At 32.7% G+C, this 24,360-nt stretch overlaps 1 protein-coding gene across 1 annotated transcript; it reads left to right on the forward strand.

Moving 5' to 3' along the window:
• The first annotated feature begins 6,767 nt into the window (after positions 1-6,767).
• Positions 6,768-24,173, forward strand: LOC113848084 (formin-like protein 20). The gene is given in 19 exon segments (XM_027477464.1): positions 6,768-6,988; positions 7,155-7,433; positions 8,097-8,800; positions 8,881-9,102; positions 9,181-11,215; positions 11,218-11,956; positions 12,079-12,208; positions 12,785-12,856; positions 13,175-13,273; positions 13,393-13,434; positions 18,186-18,266; positions 18,348-18,398; positions 18,476-18,557; positions 18,766-18,860; positions 18,937-19,008; positions 19,862-19,978; positions 22,370-22,438; positions 22,521-22,587; positions 23,126-24,173. Coding segments are annotated over 18 exon segments (4,908 nt in total). The 5' UTR covers positions 6,768-6,988; positions 7,155-7,360; the 3' UTR covers positions 23,284-24,173.
• Positions 24,174-24,360: the final 187 nt, after the last annotated feature.

A 24,360-nucleotide genomic window follows, 5' to 3' on the forward strand; every position in this document is an offset into this window, starting at 1 on the left:
GCTGCGTAGATCAATGTTCTATTCAGAGTATAATTTATTTATTATTATATCAAATGTATCTTTTAAAATTTTTACCATACTGTAACATGCTTCTCTCTGTGTTTTTAAAATATTTGTCCGAACTAGTGTAACAAAATGAAATTTTGGAATTGGGGGTAAAAAACATGAAAGTCTGAATTTTCTTTGTTTGTGATAAAAGAAATGTTGGGATAAGGACGCTGAGAAAAAGTTGAAGTTGATTGGTATTTGAATTGTGGAGAATGAATGAATGGGCGTGTCTCATGTCTCATCCACTGAAGTGAAGTTGGGATTGTTCATGCTACTTGCCGGGAAAAGATCTGCATCTTTGGACCCAATGCCAAACACTTTTCGGGATTGCCAAACCTAAACGACAAACTCCACTCCCCCCCCCCCCCCCCCCCCACACTGTTTCTTCTCCTTGCTGCTATAAAATGTTAACAATTATTTTAAGTTATTAAAAGGATTATTATTTTTTATTTTACTTGCTATTTCACAGGACAATTTATTTTATTTTATTAGTATTTTTAGAATTAGTTATCACATTTTATTATTATCATTTTATGATTAACATAAACAGAACTTAATTGTTTCAAGTCTGAAAATATCTAAAAATCTTAATATATTTTAGTAACTATCAATTTTTTTGAATTATTATTTATTTTTTTTACTTAAAATATCACAATTTGAATATGATATTAGATGAGATAATTTTCTATGACTTGTTTTAACAGTGTTATATTGTGAAACTTTTGAAAAAAGAAGTTTTACTTATTTTTTTATTGAAATAAATTCTAAAATTAGCTATTGAGAAAGTAAGTTTTTGATAAATTAGTTTTTGAGATTTTTTAATGGTCTGTTAATCACGATTTTATTAAATGTCAAAATTTTTAGTTCAATTAATAATTTTTGTCTTAATAATATAAACTTCTATTTACGTGTTATATTATTTTGATCGTAAAATGACGTCATTTTAACAATTAATATGTTATTTAATAATAAAAGTTAACTTTGTTATAACAAAATCTGTTAATTATATTAAATTGTCTGATGTTTTGACATGATTAAAACTAATGGATCTATTTAACAATTATATTCTCAAAGAATAATATAAAGTTTAATGCTTTATATTAAGTATTAATCCTCTAACTTTGTTCTATTAATTTGCATCCATGATAATTTTTGCATTATGAAATTAGGGTGTCTTGAGTTTAATAGAAATGTAGCTTTGTCACTTTCCAATAAACAACACCCGGGCTTTACAACTTTTTCAAAGGTTTTTAACAGTGCATTTTTATTATTATTTTTAAATAACGTAGTCTTGGATCTTTTCAGGAAAATAGCCTTAAAATGTATAGTTTTTTTTGGAATAATATATGGTACTAATCTTTCACACACACACACATATATATATGTATATGATAATACAACCTTTTTTCGGTTAAATAAGCTTGATTTCACCATTTTATCAGAAGTATCAATTGATTTCCCTGGCCGTTTTCATGAATGTCACTTTTAAACTCTTTTAGAAATTTACTTAGCTTTATAGCATTCGCAGTGAAATTAGCCAAGTCTTGTAGCTTTAAAGTTCAAAAGTATTTATTGGCCTATTATAATTTTTAAGAATTATATCAAGTCTTTCATTTCACATTATTAAGCTATATTGTTTGACTTCTTTAAACGATTTATTTATAACAAATTTGGTAAGTTCTAAATTGAGAGAAACTGATAAAAATAGATAATATTATAAAATTATTTAAAAATATCATCTCATCACATCTTATTTTTAAGATTTTATATTTTATTTTATCATTAGTCTTTAATACAAAGTTAGTATATACATTTGAGCAATTTTTTAAAACATATTTTTAGTCTCTTTACTTATTATGCTATCAAAGTAGTTCAATAAAAAGTTAACACATGACAATTTTTTAATAATGTATGTTAACAGGAAGAACTAAAAAAAACAACAATATAAAGACCGAAATTAAAGAAAAAAAACTCAAGTATATAAACCATTCTCATAATTAAGCTTTTATCACTGTTTGGTATGATTGATTACCTTACTTTACCATTATCTATTAGGATTGATTATCAATCATGTTTTCTTGTGACAGTATGTTTTCTTAATTAGAGAGACTCTTGTTACTAATATAAACAATGGTTAATGCTTTAGATTTTATGAACATTAAGAAGATCTCAATGAATTTTGGTACATTTTAGTAAATACCAAATCTATTTTATCACTTTTCCTCCTTTTATGCCTAAAATACTACAACTTTATCAGAAACGAAATTTAAAAAAATATTGAAAATTTATGTTTAATTATTTGACCAATATTTTTGGGTAATTAAGTGACAGGATAATAAATTATACGCTTGGCTGGTACCATTTTAAACTTATTTGGATTGTTATTGTACTTACATTGATTGATCTAACAAAGCTTTATGGCAGGATGTTGAATTTATAAGTTTTATATAAATTTATGCTAATTTTTATGATTGAGGTGATATTTGAATCTCTATAAGCTAGATAAAAACATAGAAATAAAATAAATTAGATAAAAATAAATTATTTTTTGTTTATATTTTTTAAAATATTGTTCATGAAATAAATGATACAAAATATTAAATAAATACTGAATTATTTATTTTTTAACTTAAATATATTTTTAGTTTCTATTTTAATAATTTTTGAGTTTTAGTTCCTCCAAATAAATTAATTTTTATATTTTAACTATTTATTATTTTTAATATCTCTTGTCAACGAGGTGTAAAATAAAACTAATATTTAACAGTCTTTTAAATGAGTGTATCGATAAATCAGAAGTAAAAATAAAATTTATAAAAATATAAAGATTAAAAAAAATTTCATTTGAAAGAGTTAAAATAAAAATTTGGTTAAAATATTTGTTTACGGTGAAAAATGATAATTTATAAACAAATAATCAAAAAGCAATCTGGGGACTGGATTTAGATCGTCTTTGAGTTCTTATAAGTGTGTTGTGATTAAATAGATGTCGTAAAACGAATTGTTAAATATGAATAATATAAGGCTAAATTACAACATAGAGGTTTTTACAATAATGTGCTAAAACAAAAACTAAATTGCAGAAAATAAATAAGCAAAAGGAACTGAATTTAAAATGCAAAAAAGTAAATGTGCAAGTAAATAAACGTACGACTCCTCATGAACAACGGACACAGTGAGTCTCTTGGTAGCTGGTGTCTGGCGCGGTGCAGGGTTTTAGCGTTCAAAGAATTTAAATGCGGTATCTAGGTGCAAAAAGTCGTCATCTGAAAAATGAAGCTTTAGAGTATTTATAGGTAGGAGGATCATCGTCGTCCTTCTTCTTTAGTGAGCACTTCTTAGTAACTGCCTTCAACTGCTAATACTCATTATCTACAATTGCTTGTGATCGTGCTATTGGTTGAGACTTCTTCTATAACTGCTATCACCCATGATCTCTCTTTGTATTGTTAAACCTTTGTCTGATGGTAACTATTGGTAACCGTTTCTAAGCCATGTAATAACTTTTAAGTCCTATCATAACTCTTATTGACTCAAAATTTTCTTCTTTTTTTTTTTCTATTTTTCGAACAGTTATGAGAGAAATCTAAAAAGTTCATTTAGTATTATAGACTTAAAATAATTTATCTCTTGATTTCTATTTTTTGATTAATTCTAGAAAATTTGAGAACTCTTTTTGTTCTCGTGCACTTAGAATATTTCCTCTACTCATTCTTATTTTTTGAGCAATTCTGGAAGAAATATGGAGTTCAACCAGGTTTGTAAACTTAGAATATTTTCTTACCACTTCTTAGTTTTCAATCAATTCTGGAGGGAATCAGAAGCTTAACCAGGTGTGTGGACTTAGAATATTTTCTAACCAGCTCATGTTTTTCGAGTAATTCTGAAGGAAATCTGGAGCTCAAAAACTTTCAATCGTGTGGACTTATAATATTTTCTTGTTATTCTTATTTTTCAAGCAGTTTTGGGTGTATGGACTTGAAACTCCTCAAAACATCTCGAAAAAACTTTCAATTTCGTGGACTTTGAGTAATTTCTTACCAGTCTTGTTTTTGAGCAGTTTTGGCTATTATCAATCCAGAAACTATAAAATCCTCAGAAACTCCTCGAAGTGTAGTTTTTTCAGTATAGAAAAAAACTACTTTCTTTAGACCCTCAAAACTCCTCGAAGAGTCAATATGGTTTTATAACTTAACAAATTTTTCTTACCTATATATATATATATATATATATATATATATCACTTGTGAATTAATTGACAAAAAATTATTATTTTCCAATAAATAATATCTCTAGTCTTAAAAATTATTAAATATTCCTTAATTAATATTTTTTAAAACATTTGTCATTGAAAATAATTTTTAGATAACGAATAAAATACAATGACTCCAAAGTTTTTTGAAAAATAGATCAAACAACCCTAATTTTTTTGCATTGTGTTTTTTTTTTCTTTATTAACCATAAGATAATAGTTAATAAATGAAGTGTAGGAATTGTTCAACAAACTACTGCTTGATTTAGAATAAACAGATAAATAGACTAGCAATTCACTAATCAATCAACCACTTTATTAACTAATAATTGAGGCCCAGTTAATTTACTTAAAGCTAATGGAAATAGTTAGGTGAAAAAAATATCAATTAATATCGAAGAAAAAAAAATTAATTCATATGTTTCACTATTAACGATACATAATTTTTTTTTTTATCTTTACACCAAAATTTACTTTTTTCTCCATTAAATATCAACTATTTCACTTCTACATATCAAACGTGTGTATATTATTTTGATTTTTGTAGCAACTTATTTTTTGAATAGTCCAATTTATCTTAAAATGTATTGTATCTTTTTTACGTTGTCGTGATATTTAGTCAAATTATCTTTTATTTAACCTTTTCTTTATTAAATGTGAGTTTCACTAATTACTGTTTGAATGACATTAGATAAGAATAATTCAATATATTAAATACTTCTGGGAATTATTTTTTAATAATTTTTTTAATTTTTATTTCTTTGATCAATATTTTTACAACAAAAGAAAATTAATTCCTCAAGAAAATGTTTTTTTTTTGTCTTCTAGAAATGCAACACTTAATTGTGTATATATTTTTTCTTTTTACTTTGTTTTTTATGATAAAGAATATTTAATTGTCAGGTTAAGTTTATCAACCATCAAAAGAAGATGACTGAAATTTTATTTCCTTAAAACTCCTGTTAACATTCTTTAAAAAGAATATTGCACGAGAATATAGTCTACTGTCTCTTTATTATATGTTTTGATAAAATTAAATTTAAATCGTTAAAAATATTTAGATATATGTTTAAACTAACATGAATCATATATTTTATATTCACATTATATATATATATATATATATATATATATATATTGAAAAAAATATCTTTATTATTGAATATTTAGATCAATTGGCAGGTTGTTTCAACAGAGTTTTATTTCTAATAAAATTTTATTTTTAATGAAAGCTAAACAGAACCTCAATATTTTAATATAGTTTTATTTGAAAATTAATATTTATATATGTTACTTATTTTTAATTTGAAACATTTTTCAAATATATTATAGAAGTTCTTTGCATATTAAAACTTTTTGAGTAAGTCTTTTAAATAATGCACAAAATAATTAGATGTATTTTTTATTATTTATTTATATACTAATTGTAATTTATGTAAAACTTAAGAAAACTTTAGGCTAGAATGCAAATATAAAAGTAATCAATAATTAATTGATTTACATAATGTGTGTTCGATTTATCTTAAGTAAAGTTTTAAACTTTTATTTTTATGTATAAAAAAATTATTTACAGAATTTAGTTCAGCATATTAAAGATATTAAAACCCACTCCAAATCTTTTAAAATTGCTAGACTGATTTAAAAAAATTGGAAAATAATTATATCATTAACTAAAAAAACACTGAAAAATATTTTTTTATCGGTTCTAATTATGTTTAAAATCAAATTAAGCGAGAGTGGAAACTGAACCAGTTGTACTTTCCCTATTCTGCCCTCAAGTAAAACCAAATAACCATCACTTATAATTAATGAAAATGCTAAAAGATGGTCGAAGCTTTTAAATAGTTTAAATGCTAAAAGATCAAAATCTTATCGTTACTAAAAACAAGGAAACTCGGACCACCCTTATAATCAAGCACTTTTGTATATTTAGCTGATATAGAAAATAAATTAATCACTAAAGTAGTTAGTTACTAAAAAAAAAAACAAAAAACTACAAGACCAAAGGAAATAAAAAGAAAGAAAAACAGATAAACTTATTTTATTTAAAAAACGTTTATGTGTTAATACAATATTTTTACATAGCAATAATAAAATAAAAATTTGTAATATAATATAAATTACTTTAATTAGATTAAAATAGATCTAATTTAATATTATATTCACATTAATTTTAAACAAATTATATTTTATTCTTATGTTTAGATCAGATAACCTTCTACTGCAAAATCCATCTAAATTAAACTAGAAATACCTCAATACCACATTATAAATATTTTTTAGTCAAATAAAAATACTTATTATAAAAAAAATACTTCCAATAATAATAATAATAATGTTACGCAAAAGAAAGTAAAATAGTTGTTAAAGTAAGATGTGGAGAGTATCTGCCACGTCGCGAACCACGTAGACGAGGGTGCCATCAACCCCCAGCTTGCCCAAAAATATGTTGTCTGTATGCAGTTGCAGAGAGAGAGAGAGAGAGAGAGAGAGAGAGAGAAGAAAGAGAGAGAGAGAGAGAAGAAAGAGAGAGAAAGAGAGAGACGGGTCTAAGTTCTAAGGAGTATTCTCCTTTTCAGTCCACTACGCTTCCTTCACCCATCTCCGTTACCCCCATTCTCCTTCCACATTCTCCATTCTCCTTCCTCTTTTCAATTTCCTCTTAACAAAAAGACACACATAAAAAAGGTTTACCTTTTTCTGCATTTCATTTCATACACGTCGTACTTCTACTTCACTTCAATTTTTCCTTCTAACGTTTATCTTTTTAATTTGGATTTTTTAAAAAATATTTATGTTTCCCCTTCCCTTTTTGGAATTAAAATTCTTTGACTATTGTTATTGTTGAATTCAGCTTTCCATTGGATCACGTCACCCACTATTGCTCTTGCTATCTCCTCCCTCTGAATTGACCATTTTTGGGTTCCACTCGTCTCTGATCGAATTGGGTATTTGCAAGATCTGCGGCACCATTTGTTTGGGGCAAAAAGTTTTGATCTTGGTGGTGGACCAACCCAATTACCGGTTTGGATCCGATCGGGGTAGAAACAGCGCCATCAGATGGCGCTGTTCAGAAGGTTCTTCTACCGGAAGCCGCCGGATCGGCTTCTGGAGATTTCCGAGAGAGTTTATGGTTCGTTTCCTTTTCGTTTTCTTCTCTTTTTTACTTTTTCGTAATTTTTGTTTTTTTTATTAATTATTATTCCTCTCTGCCTAATTATTCAGCTCATGAATGCATGGGAAGCATTACTTTTTCGACTCTATGCAAGTTAAGGGGCAGCTGATTTTGTAGCTTTTAATGTTTAGAAGCTAAATTAGTAACCTTTAATTAATACCATTTTGAAATAATGTTTATGGTAATGTGCTAGAAGAACAATGTGGACCTCTCTTTTCAACTTAAAACCTTTTTGTTTTCCTCTTTTGCTTTCTTGTAGACATTAATTACTCTTGAGAATCGTAGCGGAAAGATATAGCAGTATCTGAGTCACGGTGGTTATTTATCAATTACGACTAGGATTGCTAGTTAAGATGATGAGTTCTGGAAGAATTTTTTAAACTGAGGGTGTTGAGTATTGTCCTTTAAGACATTATATTTTATGGCTTGCAACAGTTACCTGTTTTTTTTACATTGGCAGAATGAAACGGTCTTCTGTGTTCATTCTTAATTGTCTAGGCTTGATCTTTGTTATGCTTCTGTCTAACAAATTCATTTCTTCTTTCCTCAGTGTTGTTGGTTTTTCTAACTTCTTAAAAATGAAAATATGGATTTTGAAGTTAAGTTATCTGATTTTTGCAGTTTTTGATTGTTGCTTCTCCACGGATGTCTTGGAAGAAGATGAGTACAGAGTTTATATGGGGGGAATTGTGGCTCAGCTACAGGACCACTTTCCAGATGCTTCTTTCATGGTATTCAACTTCAGAGAAGGGGAGAGACGCAGCCATATCTCAGACATACTTTCTCAGTATGACATGACAGTTATGGAGTACCCTCGGCAATATGAGGGTTGTCCCCTTCTGCCTTTAGAGATGATCCATCACTTCCTTCGATCAAGTGAAAGCTGGTTGTCTTTGGAGGGGCAACAGAATGTGCTTTTGATGCACTGTGAAAGGGGAGGTTGGCCTGTACTGGCATTTATGCTAGCCGGTCTTCTATTATACCGGAAACAGTACAGTGGGGAGCAGAAGACTCTTGAAATGGTCTACAAGCAAGCTCCCAGAGAACTACTGCACCTTTTATCTCCTGTGAACCCACAGCCTTCTCAGTTCAGATATCTTCAGTATATTTCCAGAAGGCATTTGGGTTCTGAGTGGCCACCATCAGAAACACCCCTATATTTGGATTGTCTGATTCTTAGAGTCCTTCCATTATTTGATGATGGAAAAGGTTGCAGGCCTGTTGTACGCGTTTATGGTCAGGACCCTTCAATTCCTGCCAATAGAAGTTCAAAGCTTCTTTTTTCAACCTCAAAATCTGAAAAGCATGTTCGCCACTACATACAGGTGCCATATAAATTTCCACTATTGATGCTGAATTGTGAATTAATTAGATAGATTGTCCTCTTATTAAATTTTAATCGCAGGCAGAGTGTATGCTCGTGAAAATTGATATCCATTGTCGTGTTCAAGGGGATGTGGTTCTTGAGTGCATACATTTAAGTGAAGATTTTATTCAGGAAGATGTGATGTTTAGAGTAATGTTCCATACTGCATTTGTGCGGTCAAATATTTTGGCACTGAACCGTGATGAAATTGATATTTTGTGGGATGCAAAGGATCAATTTCCCAGGGACTTCAAAGCAGAGGTAAGTTATTGTTATTCTTCTGCAAAAAGCCATTTTCTGGAGCAGTAGGAGTTGAACACATACTCATATCTGTATCAGGTGCTTTTTTTGGACGCTGATGCTGTTATACCTGATCTAACCACAGTCATGGTGAGTGAAGATGCAAATGAGACTGAAAGTGCCGAGACAGAAAGTGCTACACCTGAGGAATTCTATGAAGTGGAAGAGATTTTCAGCAATGTAATTGATGCACAGGAAGGTAAGACAGACTATGATTCTCATGCTTTTGCTGACAATACAGTGGATGATGAAAATCATAAAGAGGTCTGGAGGGAAGACTTGGATCCTCCTACTTTTCAGGATTGTCCACCAGATGATGGGATTCCCAAGCAGGTTGGCAAGATGGATTCTGGTATTAATGCAGTGAAAGACATCTCTATTGATGATGTGAACTACAAATTCAATGAGAGCATGGATTCAGATCCTCAAGCAGTGAAGGACATTGCTGTGGATGATGGAGAAATTAAGCTAACTTCTGCTACATTTGCTTCTGATATGGTTAAGCCTCCGGAAACAAAGGAAGTCACCATGGATGTGCACCAAGAATCAGCAGTTATGCAAAATGAATATGATGAAAATAAGGAAGCAACAGAAAAGGAATTGGACTCCAAGGCTGGGCAGCCGATGTCTGATTTGTCCAAACAAAAATCTGGTAAACTACTTCCATCTACTGCCAAGAAACAACTTCCATCTAACTCTAAGCCAGTTGGAGACACAATTGCAGCAAAACAAAAGATTAAACAGCCTGAAACCCATGGTTTTCAGGCAAAACAAGCTAAGTCAAATGCAGTAACTAGGTGGATTCCATCTAACAAGGGTTCTTACACAAATTCAATGCATGTCTATTATCCACCATCAAGGAATAATAGTGCACCAGCTGCCCTGTCAAATTTCACCACCCCAAAGGAAAAAATGGAAGATGCCAGAGCAAGATCTTTATCAGCTCCTGTTGTCTCTGCAGCAGCTGTTTCTATTGACAAGGCAAATGACCTAAAAAGTCGTAAGATGGCCACTTCAAAATCTTCTGGCTACCTAGAAGCAGAAATAGATGCGAAATGTGCACCATCACCATTGCCATCAATTGAAGAGACATCTTTTCAGTCAGATAGTCAAGCAGAACAACAGAACTCAGAGCACATGCTACAGCCTCCCCCACCGCCTCCTCCTCCCCCTCCCCCTCCCCCTCCGCCTCCATTTCATAGTAGAAAATCTTCTTCACATGTTTTTGAATCCTTATCATTACAGGAAGATGTATCCGCTCAAGACTCTCCATCTCTATTAGAATCACCATCTTCTTTGGGTGGAAAAGGACCAACACCGCCGCCACCACCACCACCACCATTGCCACCTTCAACTGTAACATCGTTTACTAGACAAAAACCAATTGTAAATTTACAGCATGCAACTTCTCTTCCATCCCCTCCACCTCCACCTCCGCCCCCGTCTCCACCCCCATTTTTTGGGATAAATAAAGGGAGCTTAGTGCCTTCTTCACCCCCTTGGAAGTCTGTGGCTTCATCATTTGTTGCAGAGACCAGTGGATCTTTACTACTTCCTACACCCACACTTCCTTTTACAAGCACTGAAATTACATCAGAAGTTTCTGAAGTGCTTACACCATCACAGACACCACCTCCTCCACCACCACCACCACCACCTCAATTGGCTCCTCCAAGGTATGAAGTTTCATACAGTCCTCCTCTGCCACCATCAACAGCCCCTATAAAGCATGTCATTTCATCAATTCCTCCTCCTCTTTCCCCATTTCCCATAGCTTCAACACATGGGGCTCCACCCCCTCCTCCCCCATTGCCCCAATTTGCATCACATAAAGCTCCACCAGCACCCCTACCTCCGCCTCCCCCTCCCTCCCTACAACCCTTAGCTAATTCACATATTGGTTCACCTACACCACCTGCACCTCCACCCCCACCTCCTTTTGGTAGATCTCCACCACCACCACCCCCACCCCCACCTCCTTCAAGTAAAGCACCGCCCCCACCACCTCCGTTTAGTAAAGCTCCACCTCCGCCACCTCCACCTTCACCTCCACCTCCACCTCCTTTTAGTAAAGCTCCCCCCCACCACCTCCTGCTCCATTGCATGGAACTCCACCTACACCTACACCTCCCCCAGCACCACCACTTCCTCCATCATGTGGAGCCCTAATTCCACCTCCACCTCCACCAATATCGAGAGCCCCACCTCCTCCAATGGGTGGAGCACCACCACCACCTCCACCTCCACTTCCTCCTCTTCCAATGGGTGGAGCACCACCACCACCTCCTCCTCCTCTAATGGGTGGAGCACCACCTCCTCCACCACTACCTGGTGGTCGAGGACCACCACCACCGCCTCCTCCTCCAATGGGGGGAGCACCACCTCCTCCACCACTATCAGGAGGTCGAGGACCACCACCTCCCCCACCTCCTCCAATGGGTGGAGCACCACCTCCTCCTCCTCCTCCTCATGGTGGTCGAGGACCACCACCTCCACCACCTCCTCCAGTGGGTGGAGCACCACCTCCTCCTCCACCTCCTGGTGGTCGAGGACCACCTCCTCCACCTCCCCCTGGTGTTCCTGGTGCTCCTCCTCCTCCTGGTGGTGCACCTCCACCACCTCCACCTTTAGGTTCCAAAGGAGCAAATGTTGGAGCTGATCCAAGAGGGAGGGGGCGTGGTTATGCACGTCCAGGAGGAGCTGGTGCAATGGCACCCCGGCGATCCTCATTAAAGCCTTTGCATTGGAGTAAGGTTACAAGGGCATTGCAAGGAAGTTTATGGGAAGAATTACAAAGACATGGAGAACCTCAAATGTAATGGTCTTGTCTACTACTGCATGTGTTTGTGTAAAACATTTCAATTTTGTATAATTGTAATGTTGTCCTTTATGTTATCTATATCCATATATTTTGTAACAACTGTTTTTATGTCTCAGTGCACAAGAGTTTGATGTTTCAGAGATAGAGAAGCTTTTCTCTGCAAATGTTCCAAAACCTGCTGATTCAGGTGGAAAATCTGGAGGCCGGCGCAAGTCTGCTGGATCTAAAACTGACAAAGTCCACATGGTATTATTCTATGTGAATATTCTTAAAATTTGATTTTTGATATAAGCCATATGTGAGAGATGATTTCATGTCATCTCACCTAGAAATATAATTCACCTTGATTTGCAGTTTTACTTCAGAAAGGCTGCTAAGGTTCACCACACATCATTTTTAAATTGGAATTTAATGCTGTTGATTTTTATACTTTGTGATTTGTTCATTAAATAAGTCATCTCATTGTGACTTAGCTGGCATGATCAAATACTTGTGGAGGAAGTGTACTTTTCCTTAGTTTTATTATTTCAATAAAATATTCAGCACACCTTGATACATAAAACATTAGGTATTTTTAACAGTACTGATTACATCAACAGAAATTATTGTTCTGTTATTGTCCTTTAGTTTATTGTCTCTTTTGTGTTCCATAAATTAAAGTTCTGATGCTGTAAATTAATGAATTATAAAGTGATATTGGTGCACCTTTTTTGCCTGCTAGTGCTTAAAGCCAATATTTGTTAGATACTTGTTGACTTGATATTATTTGATACTTCCATGGTACCTGATCAACAACTTGTGTATTTGTATTGTTGATTGTAGATTGACCTAAGGAGGGCTAATAATACTGAAATTATGCTCACTAAGGTTAAGATGCCACTTCCTGATATGATGGTAAGCTGATACTTTGGTTTGAACATTTTTGAATTCTGCATGAGTAATTATGTAAATTATTTATAATGAAAAGAGTTATTCTTTTACAAGAAACATAACACTGAAAATTATTATTTTTGTTTGCATGGAAAGTGGTTCTTAAAAATAACTTGTATGTGTAGAATTGCGAATAGTTAATACTGAAAGAAGCTGATAGTAGATAAACATCATTTTGCACTCCATATGTGCTACAAACTTTTTCTAACTTCTGAAATTTCAGTCTGTAACTATCAGTGGTGAATTTTATCTTTTCTAACAAATTGAAACAAATATTCCCAGGCTGCAGTACTGGCTATGGATGAGTCGGTATTAGATGTTGATCAGGTGGAAAATCTCATTAAGTTTTGTCCTACTAAAGAGGAGATGGAACTTTTGAAGGTGAAATTTAACAAATTTGTCCATACTTTCATCTTATTTTAACAATTTTAAGGCTTCTAGTTTCTGACATCTTCTTTTACACTAACTAATTTTGATTTCTCTTGTTTATGGTTGTTTAGGGATACACCGGTGACAAAGAGAATTTGGGGAAGTGTGAACAGGTGTGCATTAATTTATTTTAGTCATAGCATTAGAGATGGTAGTTATTAACAGATAAGTATTAGCAATATAATTATATTGGATGCCTTTTATGGCTTATCCATATCTGATTCATGCATTGGTGGCATCAAATTTACATGAAGGATTATTGAGCTGTTTTGGAAGAAAAATTTCCTAGTTTACTCGTGATGGGATAAAATTCTCAAACTTTAATTTTGAGAGGAAAATTAAATAACAATAATGATAAGACTATCTAGTACCAATTGATTTGTTTAGACATCGTTGTTTGCAACAAAATCTGGGAGGGAGGTGGGATGGATTGTAACAAAATGATGTAGTTGGCCACTACAAAGAGGTGACATTCTCTTAAGAAAAACAATTGGTGTAATGATAGTTGAAACTTAATAATTGCAGAACTCCAGGTATAAATAGTTAGCTCCAAAGATTGAAGCACTACACAGCATATAAATGAGGCTTCAATTTTAGAAGTAAATCTAATATTTGATTGTAATGATTGTTCGAATTGCTGGTAAGGGATATGTTAATGATGCTTTTCCCTCCCTTTCCTGGAGTTGGATGGTGATTATTTTATTAATTTTCTCTTTTGATTCTTAAATGTTTTAAAATTATTTTGAAAAGATGAAACTTTACAAATTTGGTTTAGTGGGTGTTTATGTCGATTATCAAATTTCAACCATTTTTCCTGTTTGGCAGTGGTCAAATTCTTTGATGATCCCTTACCTATTAAAACGAGTATGGACTTTTTATTAGATCTTCATACTAGTATAATATTGTCCATTTTGAGCCTAAGCCCTCATAGTTTTGTTTTTGGATATCAACCAAAAGGTCTCATACTAATGGAGATTTACTATACTTATATACCCTTAATCTTTCTCAATTCTAGTTAATGTTTGACTTTGTTTGCATATTCTAACAATCTCCTCCTCGAACGAAGTCCTCTAACACTAGAGCCCACCCTAGAAGGGCCCTTGCCCTCTCCTAGCTCTCAAGGTACCCTCGCCCTCTTCTGGAGGTCCACCCGCACCGAGTCCTTCCATAGGGATCCACAGCCATCATTGCACATTTGGGAGTCACCGTGTGCACCCACATCCATGTTCTCTGGGCTCTGATACTACCTGTTAGAATAAATATGAATTTTTTACTATATCTCTATACTAATATGATATTGTCCACTTTGGGTTTAAGCCCTTATAGTTTTGTTTTTCGATATCAACCAAAAGTCCTTATACTAATAAAGATCTATCATATTTATATGCCCTTGATCTTTTTTGATTCTAGTCAAAGTCAATGTGGGATTTTGTTCGCACGTCCCAACATTATCAATTTGGGCGTTCCTTTCTGTTGTAATGTCTAGGTCCATTACTTTTGTGAGCTTGTCATTAGAAAGATTTTCTGGTGGTTAGATAGGTGGAAAGGTGCTTGGTTTTCTATGGGTGGTGATATATGTTGAATTGAGTTGTCTTTATCTAGTATCCAGCTGTTTTATGTTTCTTTTTCACTTTCCAATGGCAGTTGCTAAGAGGATTGAGAAGATTATGAGGATCTTCTTTGGTCTGGGGCTAAGGTTGCTAGAGATCACCTTGTTAGTTAGTTAGGAGATTTTCTATAGATCACTAGACCTAAAAAGGAAGTTTAGGTCTTGGAAATTTGGATGCCAAAAACTCTGCTTTGACTGCTAAATGGCTTTGGCATTTTCCTTTCCTTTTTTTTTTTTTCCCTTTTATGGGATCAAGTTATCTGGAAAAAAAAAGTATCGATTGCAGTTATGCACCCTAATGGGTGGGATGGTGATTCTGTGATTAATGTTTCACATGTTAGCCTTTGGAAATTTATATCTTAAGGTTATGCTTCTTTTACATTGTAAAAAGGATGTTTCCACTTCTATGGGTAGGATGGCAATTCTGTGGTTAATGCTTCCCATGCTGCCCCTTAGAAATTTATGTCTCAAGGTTATAGTATGAATTTCTTTTGAGGTTTAGAAATGCATAGGAAAACAAGGAATTTGTTGACTCATTTAAGTTCTTTAAAGAGATTTTGAAATCTAAGAATATGTTATTTAGATGTGTGAAGAAAGAACATTTTGGTCCTTTTATACAAGAATAAAAGCAATATTTAAAATTGTGCAAATTATGAAATAATAAAACTTATGAATCATATTATGAAGTTATAAGAAAATGTGATTGAAATAAATTAAAAGAAGAAACTAGAATTGTATATAATGAATCAATTTGATTTTATGACAAGAAGATTTATAAGTTAAATATCTTTTAAAAAATTTATTGGAAAAGAACCGATACAAAGAAATGGACTTGTATATGATTTTTATTTGATTAAATTGAAAAAATATATTTGTGTGTCCATAAAAGTGTTGTAAAACACTTTAAAAAGAAATGCTTAGCTTTAGGTCTTTACTTGTTTAACTTAGTTTTAAATGTACTTTATAAGTGATATAAAAAAATTATTTCTAAAATTGTTTTTTGCATTTGACATAGTTTTTATTGAAAAATCAATACAAAAATGTTAACTTTAAATTTTAGTATTGGAGACAAACTTTGAAATTTGAGAATTCTTTCTTAAGTGTAAGTAAAATAAAGTATATGCATTACAAATTTAACGGTAAACAAAATGATTTTGTATTAAAAATTAAAATAAAGATGACATAATATCATAGTTTTCAAATTTCAAGTTTAAGTTTTTAAGATTGATTCTACAAAATGACAGATAAATTAATGAAAATGTTACTCGAAATATAAGTTGGGCAATTAAAGTAAAATAAAAATAAAAAATTATTTGTGATCATAAAGTATCTATGAATTTAAAAGAAAAATTATATTGTAATAAACTTTCCTTTATGATAGTAAATGTTAGACTTGAGGATAACATGAGAAGAAAGTGAAAGCTGCAAAAATCAAAATACTATGATGGATGAGCAATTGTGAAGCATGGACACCTCGATGAGAGGAGTGTCCAGGTGTTGAACACGGCTCCAACACCGGTGTGATACGGCTTGAATACTGTTCTGCATGTGTCTGAATTTATAAATACTTTTTTGTGGCTTCACATGGTGGGACATGACTCTGACACCAGAAATGACATTTAAAAAAAAAAATGGTTAAAACTTTAAAGGTTAAAAAATATTTCATCTACACGAAAGTTTCTTCCTTTACTTCCTTCCTCTACATATTTTTGTTTTCCGCATTGCAATGTTGCGTTTCGTTTGCAAGCCATTCACCATTCTTCAGTCGTTGCTTGTCGTTCTTTGATAAACTTTCATCTCTATTCTTTGTTATATGAAACTTTGATGGCTCTTAGTATTTTTTGTTAGAGTATAATATGAAAATTATAAAGTCTAACAATTTTGTCTTGTAAAGATGAATGAACAAATTTTAATTTTTAATTTAAATTTTTGTCATGTTATATATATATATATATATATATATATATATATAGATAGATAGATAGGATCTATTGACAACAGGTGTAAGTCTTACCAATCCAACCGTACAAATCAATAATCTAACGGTTCAAAAGTCTTTCTACGCGTTTGTACTTTATTGCTTTGGTCAAATAATCGATAACTTTTCAAGATTATTGATTTGTACGGTTGAGATTTGGTGTAAGTCTTTTAGACTGACTCCTGGTGTCAATGGATCCTAACATATATATATATAGGTGGTGTCCTGCTGTCCTATATTTTGGACATCAGCCGTATTCCGGTGTTCATGTCAGAGTCGGTGCTTCATAGGTAAGTACACAAAAAAAGAACTACTGTAGGCACCATGAAGAGAGTGAATGGCGTAATTTTTAATCAAATAAAAAAGGATGGAGGAAGATTTAGAAGAACTTTGGAAGAAATTACTAAAAAGGATCTTATAATAAATAATACATTAGAGAATTTAATTTTTGATTTAGTTGAATAGCATCGTGTGATCCATATAATTGATTTTATCTTTTGGGATAAAGCTTAATTGTTGTATTTGGAAATCAATGGCTTCCTCTCTATAAGGTCAAATCCTTTGTTTGGACTGTTGTACTAGATAGGATTAACATGAATGGTTTACTTCAAATTTTAAAACCTCTAATTGCTCTGTCTCCAGATTATTGTTTTATGTGCTGATTGTGTTTTGAAATTGGTTCTCATTCTTGCATTGCTTAGTAGTTTCCTTTCTCTGGAATGAATTGTTTGCTGAACATTGGGTTCCCCAAAGATCTTTAGCAGTTACCGTGGGTTAATTTTAGAAGATTTGGTGCTAGCAGAGATGCTGTAATGAGGCTTGGTGTTCTCAATTTTTAGTTTTTCATTATTCGGTGTATTTGGTTGGAATGAATGTTAGAATCTTTAATGGTGGGATTGAGTTGTTTTCATTGTTTTTTGTGATGTTTGGCTCACGGTCTTTATGTACAGAGATTAACATGCTATGTTGCATGTTTCTTGTTTGTTTTTTGTCTCTTTCTTGCTTGGTCTTGATTTCTTTAGTTCTTGAGAACTTATCCTCTTGCATTTGTGCTTTCTTCTATATTGATAAACTCTGTTTACAATAAAAAAAAAGAGTGGGTAAGGAATGTAGTTCATTAAAAAGGCAATATATATGAATTCAAAAATCACATTCTAATAAGATGACAATTGATTGATGGTGACTATTTGCTTGTGGAATGAAAAGTTATTTAGCATTTACAAATCAGCATATGCATGGATATGTAATCATCTTATTTATTTTTGGTGATGTTCCAGTACTTTTTGGAGCTGATGAAGGTGCCAAGGGTGGAGTCAAAATTAAGAGTGTTCTCTTTCAAGATTCAGTTTGGTTCTCAGGTTTGGTGGTGTCTATAATATTTTTCTGAGTGTTTATGGATTTTGCTTTGCCTTCGGTTATCATTCTTTCTCTTTATGCAGGTTACAGAATTTAAGAAGAGTTTAAACACTGTGAACTCTGCCTGTGAAGAGGTACTTTGCTTATCCAACTGACAAACATGGTATTGCTTGAATTTCTTTGACCCTGTGCACTCTTTTCTCTGTTAAAGGTTCGTAAATCTGTTAAACTGAAGGAGATCATGAAGAAAATTCTTTATTTGGGTAATACATTGAATCAGGGAACTGCGAGGGGTAAGTCTTTTTTAGTTGGTATTTTCATGATTTGTTTCTGAACATAGAAAACATTTTTCATGTTAAGCTCTAATTTTAACATTTAGATAATCACTGGCTGATCCCATTTGTCAGCAGTCAAACTTTTATGTGGTCTGTTAGATCTTATCTAATGTAGAATGTCCAGTTTAGGGAGAAGTATTAAGGTAAAATGTTTTCATCTTTGCAGGATCTGCAGTTGGATTCAAGTTGGATAGTCTTTTAAAGCTCACTGACACTCGTGCTTCTAACAATAAGATGACACTGATGCATTATCTTTGCAAGGTATAAATGTCAATTGCAATAAATGGAGATATTATTTGGTCACTAACCTTTTCTTTTCTCTCCTATTTGGCTCTAGGTCCTAGCTGATAAGTCGCCTGGACTCCTTGATTTTCACCTTGACCTTGTTAGCCTCGAAGGTGCAACTAAGGTGATGATTTATTTTTGGTTTCTTATAGCTGGAAAAACAAAGGTCAACTGTGGTTTACTACCTTGGTTTGCTGGTCCAATTTCACTTTTCCCTCTGTTCTGTAAAAGTGAGCACATCCCTTCCTGTTTTAGTGACTAAGACTCAGTTTTAGAAGCAGATGAGCAGGGAAGTGGCTTAAAAAAACCAATCTACCTCTTTCAATCATCATCAAAGATCACAACCATTGGAGACAAAAGCTCATCCCTTTGGCATAGTCATAAGGTCTTTTTGAGTCCTTTACCTGCCAAAAAATCACATAGGGTTTGCAAAATTTGTTGTTAAATAAAGTGGGGATGTACTCAGTAGTGTAATTTATGGGGAAAGTGCAATTGGACTTAATTTAAGGTGGCAAGCTGTGTTTGACCAAAAAGAAAAAGACCAAAATACAACAATTTCCTTTAAATTTGGCCCATTGACAAATTCCCTTTGGTATCAAGTTTGGAATTATCTTTTAAATATTTCCTTTCAATTGTCAAGCATACAGATTTAGAAATCTTAATTGAAAATGCAATTGCCAATAATCACAAAATCAAGAGAAATTTCGCCTAGCATCACACATGTTGAAGTTGAATCAAGTTCCAGCAAAATCCCTTTTCATTTGAACCCCATTTCTTACTTTCTTTCACTTCTTAATGGCTACAAGTAGCTAGCTAATGGCTTGATGTTGACAAAGTGGGTTAATTACAACCCTTATTTAAAGTGGCTATTTACATTTTTAGCTGAAAGAAAATGCTGTTGAGATGGGACTATCCTATTACCAGTATTAGGTAATGATATTGCAATATATATTGATTGGACACTTGACTTCTGTCAGATACAATTGAAGTCATTAGCAGAAGAGATGCAGGCAATCATCAAGGGATTAGAAAAGGTTAAACAAGAACTTGCTGCCTCTGAAACTGATGGACCTGTATCTGAAGTTTTCCGTAAGGTGTTTAACATTTTTTTCTGTCTCTTGATTTTTCATTATTTCAGAAAAATAATAAATAATAAAATGGCAAAGAAATTTCAATTTCAATTTCTAAAATGAATTCAGGTATTGATATTTCCTGCTTCATGAATGTAGTTGACAGTGTAGTTTTGACAACTATCATCATCAGTTAATTAAGGTTTATGGTTGTGTGTGGGTAGTGCATGTTAGATATGTGGACAGGGTCTGGCAGGTTTTTCTTTAACTTGTTTTCTTCATTGTATACTACAGTTTTTTGTTAGATTTATTTTCTCAATCTTTTGTAACCTGAGGTATAAATTTACATTTAATCTAAATTACCTAATACAATTTTTGTATTGGCGGTTCAGGTTGTCTTTCCCTGTCAAGTAAGGGGTGATATTATGTTGAGACCCACTTTATGCACTCATTGGTTATTTGGCTAGTGTTGCCAATTTTTTTTAAACCTTAAAAGCTAAAGTTATATAGTTCAATGTAAGAGCTTTAAATTTAAGGTTAAAGTTGCTTGGTAATTAGGGATGAAAATAGGTTAGGCTTTGCATAAATAAAATTATAAATATGCTATTGATTGAATACCATTATGATTGATTATTCACAAGTATAAGTGTAACAAGAATAAATAAAATTATTTTATTGCTCTTAATCAAAATGAAGATATTTGTTAAGTTGAAAATAGAGGAAAAAAAAATGAAAAAGAGTTACATATAATATAAACAAATATATAAGAAGATGATGGATGAAACAAACCAACGATAGACATAATCAAGACAGTGTAAATGTAAATTATCTATATGCATACAAGACAAATTAAACAATAGTAAAGCAAAAAACTCTAGCAAATATGACTCTCTCTTTTAGAAAGTATGTAATAGGGACATTCTTTAGCTCTAACAAAAAAATTAGAGTTTCTAATTTAAGATTTTATTTATTTTAAATTTTAATTTATTTAATATAATATTATATTCTAATTTTTTATATAAAATTATTTAAATATTATTATAAATTTTATAAGTTTTAAATAGATCATTCTAATAGGCTAGATTTTTATTTTTTTTTAAGTTCAAGCCTGATCTATTTAATTAATTAATCTTTTTAAAAAGTCTGTTACTTAAATAAGTCAAGCCAAGTTACGCTTTAAAAAAGTTAGGCCGTAGATCTCTATTGAACAGTCTGACTTATTTTCATCCCTATTGGTAATCCTATGATTTTTTAAGCTTAAAAGTTATTATGAAGTAACAATTTCTTGTGTAATGTGTTCTTGGATCTTTGGGATTTGAAATAAAGAAAATATAAGATTATGAAGCCAAAATCCTCTAATCTAGCTTTTTTAAAAGCTCCTTTACTAATTTGTTTAGCCCAGCTTCTCCTTGTAAGAAGATAAGCCAGAATAAGCTGGGTCAAACAGTACCTTGATGTAGAGAAATAAAATGCCTTCTTGTAGAACTTGTAAGGGATTTTTTTTGGGTGTATTTAAGCAACAGTGTTAAGAAGCTAAAAAAGTTTAATTTTTCATGGAAATGTCTGAAGATTGGAGCTTATGTTGGTCTTAAAAATTGTGGGTAATCAGTACTATCCTGCTAGGATGACTTGTTGCTTGTGTACATATTCTTTTTCTTTAGCCTCCAATTTAAATCCAACGAAAGGGGTTATGTCAATATTGGGCTTTGGCAGTAGTTGTCGCAAATTACAAATGGTGAAATTATTATAAGGCTGTGCTTAAGGAGAATATTTTAGGACTACCACTTGGGTTTAGAATTGAACTACATAATCCTATAAGAAGCTCAAAACCCCAAACTTGAAATTGAAAAAAAGGTGGTTAGGTGTTTGTTGGTTATTTGGTTTACTCAGTTAGAACACTATATTCATATGTTTTGGGATGTCTCATTCCTTAAACTCATGGATAGGATCGTATTCTTTGCTTCTCTTTGGTGTTCTGCTCAATGGCTATTTCGAACAAGATACAATTTCTGATATGGCTGGATTTTGTGTGCTTATTGTTGTATGTTGACTTTTCTTTTTTCCAAGGTTATACACAATGGACTTCGAAACTGGCCCTTTATTTTGTGTGCACTCACTGTTAACAAGTAACTGCATATTTAAACTTCTGTCTACACTTTTCACATGTCAGCATTTGTTATTTATCAGCTTCACCTAATTTCTAATGGCAATCAATATGCTTACGGAAGAGTGTGACTATGATCCCCTTGTTGTTGATCAATGATGAGTGAATTATAAGTCTCCCTATGTTTCTTTAGCCTTGCATAAACATTGAATTTGTGTTCAACAAAAATTAAGGAGAACATTAATTTTATTTTTTTTAACAGAGACCATGTTTTCAGTACACTTGACTTATTTTTTTAATGTTCTTTTCAGACATTGAAAGAATTTATAACTGTAGCTGAGTCAGAGGTGGCATCTCTAACAAATCTATATTCTGTAGTGGTAATATGCTTAACTATCTTCTCTGTACATTATGCACTACCGTGAACAGGTAAAAAAGATTGTGTAATTTGTCTTTGGACAGGGTAGAAATGCTGATGCACTTGCACTATATTTTGGTGAGGATCCTGCTCGTTGCCCATTTGAGCAAGGTAAGTTGATCAATATTTATTTCATTTGTAGTTTTCACTGTTGTTCTCTTTCCTTGTTTACGTTTTTTTACCAGATTATAGTTCGGTGACTGATGTTTCTTGGGAAAGGACATTTTCATGACCAACCCCCTTTCCTTGTTTGCATTTATGGTTGGGACGAGTGTGCATTCTCTAGAGATTGGGCTGATTTCAAAGTGTGGTTTTCTTGTCTATGGTTAAGGAAACATGCTTGTATTTTTACTTTTTCTACCACCCCTCTCTCCTCAAATGTTTGTAATGGAATCTGTGGCACAAGTTATTTCAAAGCTTTCTTCTGAATTATGATAGTGACCAAATTGATAGAATTGCCTGTCCTTCAATCCTTGTGTAAGCATTGCAGCAAAAGAATTTTGACAGAAGGGTTGGGGTGAGAGAGAAATTCAAGGGATCATCTATGCATGTTTCTGTTGTGTTATTTGGAAAAAGTAGTGATATGTTCTCTTCTCTTTTCTATTATGCTCCCGCTTACTTATTATTGTTGCTGGTTTGACCATTGCAGTTACTGCAACTCTCTTAAATTTTATAAGGTTGTTTCGGAAAGCACATGAAGAGAATCACAAACAAGCAGAGTTAGAGAAGAAGAAAGCTGAGAAAGAGGCTGAAATGGAGAAGGCTAAGGGCGTTAACTTGACAAGAAAGAGTGCAAAAGATAGTTGACAAATGGGTTTTCTGCTCCTTTGCATCAACATCATCATGCTCTTGCCCAAGAGCAGCAATGTTACCCGAGTTAGGGGAATGCTTCTGAGGCCAGTTAAGAAGCCTCCCTTTCCACGATGATGATGTGAGAATTAGCCTTTCAAGCTGATATATTGACGCAGAATAGCAAATTCCTGCCACCTGTGGACCTTTGAACATATAACAGGCTTAGGAGTTGATTCTTTGATGGCATGCTGTTGAATCGGATTTATGTGGCCAACTGATCTTTTTTGTCAGAATACTCTGGAAATTCCAGATTTAGGCGTGGAATGGATGCTTACTGTGATTGCTTGAGATGCCATCTGCTTCCAGTAAATGCTAAGAAAATGATGGGTGCAGTCCCATTTATGTTCATTCAAGAAGAAATTTTGTACAGGGCATGTCTTCTATTGCAGTAGAGCTGGCATTGGCTTGCACCATTCATTTGGGCATATTTTTCTGGAACCAGAGCAGATGTTGCTTTTTGGATTTGCAAATCTCCAAAATCCAACCGTAGTACCATGAAACCTTGTACAAAGCACTAACCCTCTCCTTAGGATCCAATTCTTTCTCATGTAACATAGAAATTAGTTTCCTTTTTTGATAGTGATTTTGGTAGATATCCTCGAGAAAATGTTGTATAGCTGTCAGGTTGAGAGAAAATAGAAATATTCAGAATTGTTTGATTGAATTATAGAACAACAGGCTCTGCTAGCGTCATTAAAAACTAGTTTGTCGAAGTCCAATTTTTGAAGTATGTTTATTGTTTATAGAAGGGATGGTATTGGTGGTGGCAGAGGAATTTACTCTGCCATAGTAGAATGCATATTCCCTTGTATCTTTACGTACTCTAGTGTTTGTGCAGAATATTCTTAGGGTCAGTGGATGATATTTAACTGTTTTGCCATTCCCAACTCATAAACCAGTTGTATTAATATTTGAATAATGTTATATCTTCTTACAATGTTTTCCTAATAACCCTCTTTATATTTTATAAGAATTATAAATAAAATATATATTTAATGTCTTGGAAACAAAAATAAAATAAAATTTAATGCT

Source organism: Abrus precatorius, unplaced genomic scaffold (assembly GCF_003935025.1).
Source record: "Abrus precatorius isolate BTA unplaced genomic scaffold, Abrus_2018 Scaffold8, whole genome shotgun sequence".
Lineage (NCBI taxonomy): Eukaryota > Viridiplantae > Streptophyta > Magnoliopsida > Fabales > Fabaceae > Abrus > Abrus precatorius.